Source organism: Petromyzon marinus, chromosome 46 (assembly GCF_048934315.1).
Source record: "Petromyzon marinus isolate PM22_M1 ecotype Great Lakes invasive population chromosome 46, UKy_Petmar_22M1.pri1.0, whole genome shotgun sequence".
Classification (NCBI taxonomy): domain Eukaryota; kingdom Metazoa; phylum Chordata; class Hyperoartia; order Petromyzontiformes; family Petromyzontidae; genus Petromyzon; species Petromyzon marinus.
In genome coordinates, this window is record NC_133712.1 from 15,431,468 (window position 1) to 15,443,798 (window position 12,331).

Here is a 12,331-nt window from a genome sequence, read left to right on the forward strand (position 1 = left end):
GCGATGTTTACAACACCGCACCAGATACTCATTTCAGGCTGAGTTGACCTAGGGGAGGCCCAGGACCGGTTCGGATAATCGTCACTGGGTGTTGGCCGTGAGCGGGAATCGAACCCGGGTCGCCAGGTTGGTAGCGCAGCGCGCTAGCCGCTACACTACCGCTCCCCACGGAGGACACACACACACACGTGCATAGCAAAGCACGTGGCGACACGTGGAAACAACGAATATGAAACCGACGCGAACCTGCACGCAGCGCGTGACGTACGAATGCATCCGCACGTTCGTAAGCGTGACGGTGGTGACGGTGGGCACGAAAAGTCGCGCCGTTCGGTTCGTGAGTCACGAGCGAACGAGATGGTTACAATTCATGAACGCGTCGCGGGCGCTTCGTTCGTAAGTGCGGGATGTTCGTTAGGTCGGACGTTCGCATGTCGGGAAATTCCCTTGGACTGCAGGGCAGTTTTGTGCCCGGTCATTGCAGAGTGAAGTTGACATCGCCGTGGCCGCAGGGGTGGCCAATGGCCACTGCACATCGCGACCCTCCGACAACGCCATCTCTGGAGGTGGCGCAACAGCGGAACACACAGCGTGTGTCTGCGTGACACACAGCGTGTGTCTGCGTGGTACACAGCGTGTGTCTGCGTGGCACACGCGTGTCTGCGTGGCACACGCGTGCGTCATGCACGCACACGCGTGTGCGTGCGTGACGCACGCTACGTTGGGATCGAACGCGTTCCTCGTACGATCAGCCCATTTTTACCGTCGTCTCGACGGGTCACCACCACCACTGGATGAACATTTTGCCATGCACGCAAATCGCTCGTCAAAACGTCATTTGACACCAAATATTCCCTGCATTAATCAGTGACGTAATCATCACCATCGTCATTAGGAGGAGCATTCTCTCAATCGCCTTCTTGGTTGGCGTGAGTTAAGCGCCTAACGGCAACCACGTCTAGTCAACGTTTTTATTTGCATCATCCATGATTAATCCACTGCTGTATGCACGTACGTTGAACCTCTTTCCGCACCGTACGTAGCGAATCGTGCGAATCGGAGGTACGGGGGGTGGGGAAGGACAACAAACTAAACACAAAAAGCAGTTTTAAAGAAACGAGTTTTAAATCTCGATGTAAAAGTGCATCATAGCTCCCAGTGGCTTCCTAATGTCGGTAGGAAGAGCGTTCCAGACGGCCGCAGAAGCGCGTCTGAAAGCGCCGCGCCAAACGCGGCGGCGACCGCCTCTTTGTTCGACGGTTAGTCCAAAGGGGCGGCATCCTGGATGAAGGCCTCGCGTCGCTATCGGCCATCTCATCGTTGGCCATGGCAAGAAGCCACCCAGCAACCAACCCGGCCGTCTCGCCTCTCCGGCCAACCCCGGTGTTCGTAAGTGCGGGTGTTCGTAACTACGGGTGTTCGTAAGTCGAGTGTTCGTAAGTGCGGGTGTTCGTAAGTGCGGGTGTTCGTAAGTGCGGGTGTTCGTAACTACGGGTGTTCGTAAGTGCGGGTGTTCGTAACTACGGGTGTTCGTAAGTCGAGTGTTCGTATGTGCGGGTGTTCGTAAGTGCGGGTGTTCGTAAGTGCGGGTGTTCGTAAGTGCGGGTGTTCGTAAGTGCGGGTGTTCGTAAGTGCGGGTGTTCGTAATTGCGGGTGTCCGTAAGTTGGGTGTTGGCTGGAATCCTCCGGATCCATCTGGAGGATTCTCTACCCAGGACGACGGCCGCCGGCGAACTCATCACCTCTCGCCCACCCCCTCCTCCCCCCTCCACACCCCCTCTCCTCCCCCATCTCCCACCCCCTCTCCTCCCCCATCTCCCACCCCCTCTCCTCCCCCATCTCCCACCACCTCGCCCCCCAACCCCTCTCCTCGCCTCTCTCCTCCCCCCTCTCCCACCCCCTCTCGAACCCATGCCTTCCTGTACAGCAGGCGAGGGAGTTAACATCTCATAGCCACCGTGATTATGATGAGAGAGACGCGCAAACTCTAAATATACAGCAGCAGGCATCGTCAGGGTCGGGATTGAACCCACGACCTCCTGTACAGCAGGCGAGGGAGTTAACATCTCATAGCCACCGTGATGATGAGAGAGAGAGAGAGACACCGCAAACTCTAAATATACAGCAGGCATCGTCAGGGGTCGGGATTGAACCCACGACCTCCTGTACACCAGGCGAGGGAGTTAACATCTTATAGCCACCGTGATTATGATAAGAGAGAGAGAGAGACCGCAAACTCTAAATATACAGCAGCAGGCATCGTCAGGGTCGAGATTGAACCCACGACCTCCTGCACACCAGGCGAAGGAGTTAACATCTCATAGCCACCGTGATGATGATGAGAGAGAGAGAGATGCGCAAACTCTAAATATACAGCAGCAGGCATTGTCAGGGTCGGGATTGAACCCACGACCTCCTGTACACCAAGCGAGGGAGTTAATATCACACAGCCACCCCGGTTCCGTTCCTCTACAGGGGTAGCCCCCCCGCCTCCACACCCCCCCCCTCTCCCCAGGAGGCACTCACTGCGCTGCATGGCCCTGCCGAACACGGAGTGGTCGCGCTCCAGCGTGCTGCAGTTCCAGCGGTGGTGGCGGAACTGGTGCTGACACTCGTGGATCCAGTCGAGGGCACCCTCGGCCAGGCTGCGCATCACGTCGGGCTGCTTCTGGCAGATCTGCCGCTGCTTGCCCACGAGGCCCGGGATGTTGTCGCAGATGACGCGGGCGCCCAGGGCACCGATGAACCTGTGACGCGGGAGGGGGGGGAGTGGGAGAGAGTGGGAGAGAGAGAGTGAGAGAGAGTGACAGCGTGAGAGAGAGAGAGAGTGTGTGAGAGAGAGTGAGAGAGTGAGAGAGTGTGAGAGAGAGAGTGTGAGAGGGTGTGAGAGAGAGAGAGTGAGAGAGAAAGAGAGTGTGAGAGAGAGTGAGAGAGTGAGAGAGTGTGAGAGAGTGTGAGAGAGTGTGAGAGAGTGTGAGAGAGTGTGAGAGAGAGAGTGTGAGAGAGTGTGAGAGAGAGTGTGAGAGAGTGTGAGAGAGAGTGTGAGAGAGTGTGAGAGAGAGAGTGTGAGAGAGACTTTTGACTTTTTAAACCAATTTTATTGCTGCCAGCGGCACCAGCTCTGGTGCCACTTTCGATGCGGGGTCACCAACATCGAGTACAGCGACGTCGCCATTGCGCAATCGGCACGTGCACCACACCGCCACGTGCACCACACCGCCACGAGCGCCACACCGCCACGTGATCCACACCGCCACGAGCGCCACACCGCCACGTGCGCCACACCGCCACGTGATCCACACCGCCACGTGATCCACACCGCCACGTGATCCACCCCGCCACGTAATCCACACCGCCACGTGCGCCACACCGCCACGTGATCCACACCGCCACGTGATCCACACCGCCACGTGCGCCACACCGCCACGTGATCCACACCGCCACGTGCGCCACACCGCCACGTGCGCCACACCGTCACGTGATCCACACCGCCACGTGCGCCACACCGCCACGTGCGCCACACCGCCACGTGATCCACACCGCCACGTGCGCCACACCGCCACGTGCGCCACACCGCCACGTGATCCACACCGCCACGTGCGCCACACCGCCACGTGATCCACACCGCCACGTGATCCACACCGCCACGTGCGCCACACCGCGGCACGTGCAACGCGAGCGCCGCGTCGTCACGCACCATCGCCCGCTTAAAGTCGACCGGTCAAAACGTGAAAGTCAGTGCACCGTTTGTGTTGGTGCAGAGGGCCTGACCGCCCCCCCCCCCCCCCAACGTTCAAGGAGATTGTGAGAGAGAGAGAGTGTGAGAGAGAGAGTGTGAGAGAGTGTGGGTGTGAGAGAGAGACAGCGTGAGAGGGAGTGGGAGAGAGAGAGTGTGAGAGAGTGTGGGTGTGAGAGAGAGAGAGTGTGAGAGAGTGTGGGTGTGAGAGAGAGAGAGAGACCGCGTGAGAGGGAGTGGGAGAGAGAGTGTGTGAGAGAAAGAGTGTGAGAGAGATAATGTGAGAGAGTGAGAGAGAGTGTGAGAGAGAGAGTGAGAGTGTGGGTGTGAGAAGGAGAGAGACAGCGTGAGAGGGAGTGGGAGAGAGAGATAGTGTGAGAGAGAGTGTGTGAGAGAGATAATGTGAGAGAGTGAGAGAGAGTGTGAGAGAGTGTGAGTGAGAGTGTGAGAGAGAGTGTGATAGTGAGAGTGTGAGAGAGAGAGTTTGAGAGTGTGAGTGAGAGTGTGAGTGACAATGCGAGTGACAGTGTGAGTGAGAGTGTGTCCGGAATTTGGCGAACGCGGAGACGGGAACAATCGCTTCCTCTGCCACCTCCACGTGCGTTGTGTTGACAACACTAGCCCCCCCCCCCCCCCCCACTCGCTCACCCCTGGTTGTTGTGTAAACATCACCACTCGGAAAGACAAAGGCGGTCAGGCGTGGTCTGACCACACCACCCCCATAATGTGCCGTGACGGCCTTCATAGTTGCTCGCTAACAGCACTTGCCCCAAATGTCTGTGAAGGCTACACCGGGGATCTTTGTATTTGTGTGTGTGGATGTGTGTGTGTGGATGTGTGTGTGGATGTGTGTGGATGTGTGTATGTGGATGTGTGTGTGGATGTGTGTATGTGGATGTGTGTATGTGGATGTGTGTGTGGATGTGTGTGTGGATGTGTGTGGATGTGTGTGTGTGTGGATGTGTGTGTGTGGATGTGCCCGAGTTGGTCATGATGCTGGCACCTGGTCTGGAGTGATTGGAGGGCATGGGCCAGATCAGCTCAATAACAACGGTAGGAGGCTGTAGATTTTTGTGCAGCCCATGGGCTTGTAATTACCAACACGCTGTTCCGGCATCGGCGCATCCACACAACATCATGGATGCATGCCGGGTCCAAGCAAGAACATCTGCTGGACTACATAGTGACGGACCAGCGGATGCGAGCCCATGTCCTTGACACGAGGACCTAACGTGGAGCTGATCTGCCCTCTGACCATCTACTAGTCATCTGTAAGATGCGCCTGCCATTCTTCAACTCCGGTATAGACCCAGGACCCCATTCCAACCTCAAGTGGCCTGGTCTCAGTTATCTGATGAAAGTTGCAAGCGAGAATTTCATCATCGCTTGCGGCTGGCATTGGCATCGTCCCCGACTCCTCCTGATGTCGAGAGTAAATGGGCGAGGTTTAGGACTGACTCATGCAGCTGCAATGGCTGCTTTGGGTACGCGGTCCAGACCTCCCCAGAGATCCTGGCTGACAGAGGAGGTGTTCAGGATGGTTGAGAAAAAGCGACAGGCCCACTGTCATCGGCTACAGAATCCCACGTCAGAGAATGAGGAGGCTTACCGCAGCCTTCGCTCGGAGGTTCGGAGAGCCGTGAGGCACTGCAAGGATGGGTGGTGGTCGCGGGTTGCCGAGGAGATGGAGTTTGCCTCAGTAGCCCGCGATCACAAATCTCTATTTAACTCCATAAAAAAAGTAACCTGCAGCGCCACACCTATTACCATCATGAGGGGAAAAAACGGTGATCCAATCTCCAACCCCCAGGAACAGGTTTGAAGATTTGCTGAGCATTTCTCTGAGGTCCTGGGGGAGTAAAAATCCCTCAGCCAGGAAAACATCGTGGCACAAAGTGAGGCTGACCCTGCTGAGGCTGCGGTGCCTCAAATATTGGAAGAAGTCACCCCTTGTGAGTGGCTGGCTGAGGTGCCATCTGTTGAGGAAGTACTGAAGGCGATCCGGAGTCTGAGACCAGGAAAGGCAGCGGGCAGAGATGATCTCCTAAGCTAAGTGCTGAGGGAGGGTGGCGTTTGTGCACAGACTGCCCTATATGACATCATAAAAACAGTCTGGACCACTGGACGGGTTCCACAGGATTGGATGGATGCCCTGGTGGTCCCCCTCTTTAAGAAGGGGGACCGCACAGAATGTAACAACTACAGGGGCATCTCACTCCTCAGTGCGCCGGGAAAGGTCCTGGCAAGGATTATTCAACATCGCCTTGCCAGGCACGCTGAGGAGAGGCTTGCGGAGCCCCAATGCGGTTTCAGGAAAGGGCGGTCCTGCACAGATGCCATATTTTCTGTCCGTCTGCTACAGTAGAGGTGTAGGGAATTCCAGCAAGACCTACATCTCTGCTTTATTGACCTCTTTAAGGCCTATGATACCATCAGTAGGTCTGGGCTCTGGGTTGTTCTTCGTGCTTTTGGAGTACCTGACCCTCTGCTCACGATCATTAAGGACATTCATGATGGTGAGCGGGCCCGGGTATAACTACGTGGCCGGGAGTCAGAGCCATTCCCTGTACACCTTGGGGTGCGACAGGGATGTCCTCTGGCTCCCACATTATTTAACATCTATTTTGACCACGTAGTTCGTGAAGCCTTCAATAGCTGTACCGGGGGAATCTCCATATGGTACAGATATAATGGGAGGCTGATCGATGCCCGGGTGCGGTCAAGGGATGGCTCCCTATTGCTCAACCACGTTATGTATGCCGATGATTTGGTAATAGCCGCTCATTCAAAGGAGGAGTTGGAGACGCTGCTGCTGAGACTGAAACGTGCCACTAAGAGATGTTGTTGTCGTTGTTGTTGTTGTCGTTGTTGTTGTTGTCGAACTTCCTTCGCGCCCGTAAGGACTTCAAGGGCGACCATGATGGAAGCCTGCAGTGACGCACGCCGCTCGTCACTGCCAACGCGCTTGGAGGCTTCGAGAGCCTCGACGTTTTTCAGTGGTGGAAATTCCACGTTCCTATGACGGCTGGTGGGGGGGCGGGGGTCGGTGTGCGAGTCGAACAACCACTGCTGGTTGACTTCCCTACAAATCGAAACGATTGTTTTTGTTGGTATTTGACCAAATAAGGCCCAGTGAGCTGTATAGCTTTTTTTTCAGAAGCGACCTCACCGCAATTGATAGCTCAACGACACGAGGGGGGGGGGGGGGGGGGGCTTATCGTCATCGTGTGGACATTTCATAGATAGCAGACAAATTCTCTAAACGCCTGATGTTGGTTGTGAATGTGGATCCGGAGAAAAATCCACGCGACCACGGGGAGAGTGAGAGACACCGCAAAGCATGCGTCAGGGATCGGGATCGAACCCACGACCCCTGTATACCGGGCGAGGTAGTTAACATCTCCTAGCCACCGTGGTGATGATGAGAGAGAGAGAGACACACAACACTAACACTCACTCCTTCAACACTAACACTCACTCCTGCAACACTCACTCCCTCAACACTCACACACACTCCTTCATCACTCACACTCAACACTCACACTCACTCACACTCACTCACTCACACTCACTCCTTCATCACTCACACTCAACACTCACACTCACTCCTTAAACACTCACTCCTGCAACACTCACTCCCTCAACACTCACATACACTCCTTCAACACTCACTCCTTTAACACTCACACACACTCCTTCAACACTCACTCCTTCATCACTCACTCCTTCAACACTCACTCCTTAAAGACTCACACACACTCCTTAAACACTCACACTCACTCCTTCAACACTCACTCCCTCAACACTCACATACACTCCTTCAACACTCACACTCACTCCTTCAACACTCACACTCACTCCTTCAACACTCACACACACTCCTTCAATACTCACACACACTCCTTCATCACTCACACTCACTCCTTTAACACTCACACTCACTCCTTTAACACTCACTCCTTCATCACTCACACTCACTCCTTCAACACTCACACTCGGTCAATCTTGATTTGAAGCTTTCGGTAAAGTCACGTAGGTAGAAACACACGCTCCTTCAACACTCACAAAGAGAGAGAGAGAGACACGGCAGTGAGACTCAGTCAGGATCAAGTGGAGGAGTCGCACGTGTAGTAGGGACGGCTTTGTCAGCGCGCTCGCGTGCCGTGTTGAGAACCACGTCACCTCAAACACGTGCCCAGTGTCACCGCTTCCACCCCCCCACCACCTCCACACAAACAAAGACAAAGATCCCCCGTGTAGCTTTAACAGGCTTGTGGAGGAAAGTGCAAATTAGCGAGTAGCACCTATGAAGGCCGGCAGCGATGTTTACACACCGCACCAGGTACTCATTTGTCAACTTAGGGGAGGCCCAGGACCGGTTCAGGTAATCGTCACTGGCCTTATCCGTGAGTAGGAATCGAACTCGGGTCGCCGGGTTCGTAGCGCAGCGCGCTAACCACTACACTACCGCTCCCAGCTACGGCTCCCCACAAACACACACACACATAGACACACACACCCACACACACCCACAGACACACGCACCCACAGACACACACACCCACAGACACACGCACCCACAGACACACGCACCCACAAGTCACCCACAGACACACGCACCCACAGACACACGCACCCACAGACACACACACCCACACACATCCACAAACACACCCACAGACACACACAGACACGCACACCCACAGACACACCCACAAGACACACACACCCACAGACACACGCAGAGACACACCCACAGACACGCACACCCACAGACACACCCACAAGACACACACACCCACAGACACATCCACAGACACACCCACACCCACAAGACACACATCCACAGACACACCCACAGACACACACACACCCACAGACACATACACACAACAACAACCGCCATTCGCCACTAAGTAGCAGTGACGTCACCACGACGCTTGTGCCAGGCCATGTGCGCCTTGAGGCCACGTGAAGTGTCGAACGCCCGCTGGCAGGAGGTCACGGGGCAGACCCAGGTGCCACGGGTCGACTGACTGAGATGACTGGCTGATGCACCACCTGTGCCCCCTACTGTGCCAACCTGCTGTGCCCTAGCCACCCGGCGCTCCGCTCGTTGTTGTGAGCGTCGCTCCTCCGCCCTCCGTTGTTGTTGGAGGGCGACTACCTCCAATTGCCCAGTAGCGTCCTTCACGAGCCTCCTCCACAGAGGCCGATCTTGACACTGCTGGTACCAGTCATCGGCAAGTCCACTCAGCTCCACGTCCTCCTGTACCACATCACTCCATCTCTTCTCTAGCCCGTGCCGCGCCCTTTTAGCCCCCTCGATCCTTACGAACAAAAGCTGTTTCGGCATGCGGTGGTTGGGCATGCGGGCTACATGACCCAGCCATCGCAGCCTTGCCCGCCGGAGGAGCTCACCGATGGGACCTTGCCCAGATCTTTCAAGGATTTGTGAGCTCCTCACACAATCCAGTCTGGTTAAACCCAGGATGGATCGTAGGCAGGCCAGCCTAAATATTTCTAACCGGCGAAGATGTTCCATTAGGGGGGTCCACGTTTCGCAAGCGTAGAGAAGGGAGCGAATGGCCGTGGCCGAGAAGACCTGAAGCTTAGTGCGGAGCGGCAGACCAGGTAGCTTCCACACAGCGTTACACAGCCGATGGAAAGATATTGCCGCTCGACTGATTCGGAGTGAGATCTCTGCTGTTAAACTGGAGCCGGTCATAAGCACACTGCCCAGGTATGGGAAACTCTCCACTCGCTCCACAACTGCCCCATCACCGATTGGGAGTTGTGGGGGTGGAGTGACCGATGGTACAAAATACCCAGGCAGGTGCTTAGTTTTGGTGGGGCTGATGGCAAGGCCCCACCTCTTAGTGGCACGCTCCACTCTCAGCAGCAGCGTCTCCAACTCCTCTGAATGAGCAGCTATTACCAAATCATCGGCATACATAACGTGGTTGAGCAATAGGGAGCCATCTCTTGACCGCACCCGGGCATCGATCAGCCTCCCATTATATCTGTGCCATATGGAGATTCCCCCGGTACAGCTATTGAAGGCTTCACGAACTACGTGGTCAAAATAGATGCTAAATAATGTGGGAGCCAGAGGACATCCCTGTCGCACCCCAAGGTGTACAGGGAATGGCTCGGACTCCCGGCCACATAGTTTTATCCGGGCCCGCTCACCATCATGAAGGTTCTTAATGATCGTGAGCAGAGGGTCAGGTACTCCAAAAGCACGAAGAACAACCCAGAGCCCAGGCCTACTGATGGTATCATAGGCCTTGACCAGGTCAATAAAGCAGAGATGAAGGTCTTGCTGGAATTCCCTACACCTCTGCTGTAGCAGACAGACAGAAAATATGACATCTGTGCAGGACCGCCCTTTCCTGAAACCGCATTGGGGCTCCGCAAGCCTCTCCTCAGCGTGCCTGGCAAGGCGATGTTGAATAATCCTTGCCAGGACCTTTCCCGGCACACTGAGGAGTGAGATGCCCCTGTAGTTGTTACAGTCTGTGCGGTCCCCCTTCTTAAAGAGGGGGACCACCAGGGCATCCTTCCAATCCTGCGGAACCCATCCAGTGGTCCAGATTGCTGTTATGATGTCATATAGGGCAGTCTGTGCACAAACGCCACCCTCAGCATTTCGCTTGGGAGATCATCTCTGCCGCTGCCACTCACAGGCGGTGACTTCTTCCAATATTTGAGGCAGCAATGGAACTTTCTACAAACAAACTGAGGGCACCCCAATGGGCTCCCCCCTATCTCCAGTTGTATCCAACATTTTCATGGAGAAATTTGAGACTGACGCCATACAGACTGCCACCTTGCGCCCAACCTTATAGAAGAGATACGTGGATGACACTTTGTCATTTGGCCACATGGCCGGCCTGCTCTAGACCAATTCCTCGACCACATCAATTCCATACACCCAGCCATCAGATTTATCATGGAAGTCGAAAAAGATGGCAAGCTACCTTTTTGGGATGCCCTAATAAAAAAGAAACCTGATGGTTCAATGAGCCACTCTGTCTACAGGAAAGCTACCCATACGGATGCTTACCTGAAATCAGATTCCCACCACCATCCATCCGAGAAGAATTCCCTCATCAAGACTCTGCACCATAGAGCCCAATGCATATCCGACTAGGAACACAGAGCCAGTGAACTCAAGCACGTACACCAAGCTCTTAAGGCTAATGGTTACTCCGACTACACAATCCACAAAGCTATCACTCAAACCATGAAGAAGGACCCTCTTGAGGAGCCTTTCAAAACCATCACTTACCCTACATTGCGGGGATCACAAAAAAGATCTCCAAAATCTTGAATAAACACAAGATCCAGGTCCGTTTCAACACATTACATAAAATCCGTGATCTGGTTCCGTCTGTAAAATATGTAATTCCGGACATACAGTACCCTGGCGTCTACAAACTAAGTTGCTGCTGTGGTAGTAGTTACATTGGATAAACCAAACAACATGTCTCGGACCGCATTCGTGAACACAAAGCAGACCTAAAACACGGTAGTACCAACACCTCGGCCGTGGCAGATCACTGTTATAATTCAGTAGGCTCACATGACATTGACTTCTCCAAGACAGCGGTTATTTGCAAGCCATCTGGCTACCATGAGAGATTCGTTCATGAGGCTATCCACATATACAAACACAGAGACAATTTCCACCGAGAAGATGGATTCTGGCTTAGCAATCATTGGAAGGATTTGATAAACCATTTCGGGTATTAATTGATTGTTCACACTTAGGGTGGCTTTCAGACCGCATCCATTATTTTCGTCTCCTCCCTCCTCTTTTCCGAACATATATGGACTCGTCCATCTGAATAACTGCCAAATCGCTCTCCGTGGTGCTAACATAAAAAAACGCCACTTTTTTCAAATTTTCTTGCTGTGGTTTTCACACCTGATGATGATTGCTTGTGTTGCAATCGAAACGTCGTGAGAATTTTATTGTTTTATATTTTTATTATTTTATTGTTTCCCTTCTACGTGACTTTACCAAAAGAACCGAGAATATGAATCCCTGCAGTCACGAAAGCTTTAAATCAAAATTTACCCAGCTTGTGTTTACATTTCATGAATTCATATTGCTTTTTAAGATTTAAAATAATTATTGTTGAGGGATTGGCACGCTGTTGTACAATTATTTACATTGCGTTAAGCTGTGCAAACTGCCAAATAGATATGGGGGTGAGCAGCTAAAACCGCATTCTTATATTTCATACTGTGATACTGGCAAAAAAGGTATCCCCATCATATAGCTGCTGCTCACTCCGAGCTGTAAATGCTCTGATGCGTGCATTGCCCTTGTACTGTTCGCCTTTTAGCGTCGTTCTCTGGTCTGACACCGGTGGTGAGACTGGGCCATGAACATCACAATTATCAGCGCGTGTTTTTGTTTGCATGTTCACCGCAGGTACCGTGTGTGGTTAACGCAGTGACTCGATTCATTGCAAAAGGTGTCTATCGTAACGCCAAAACACCTATGATTATTTTTCATAGTCGCCATCTGTTTCCTATCTGTGCGGGGATAGAGCGTTGCCCCCTCGCACGCGTGGGGGCCTT

At 53.7% G+C, this 12,331-nt stretch overlaps 1 protein-coding gene across 1 annotated transcript in view; it reads right to left on the reverse strand.

The window, feature by feature from the left end:
• The window catches only part of LOC116952268 (protein Wnt-2b-like), a 105,751-nt gene that overhangs the window by 63,856 nt on the left and 29,564 nt on the right, over positions 1-12,331 (reverse strand). Inside the window, exon 2 of the mRNA XM_032971462.2 lies at positions 2,527-2,747. Coding sequence (XP_032827353.2) covers positions 2,527-2,747 — 221 coding nt within the window. The remainder of the gene's footprint in view (positions 1-2,526; positions 2,748-12,331) is intronic.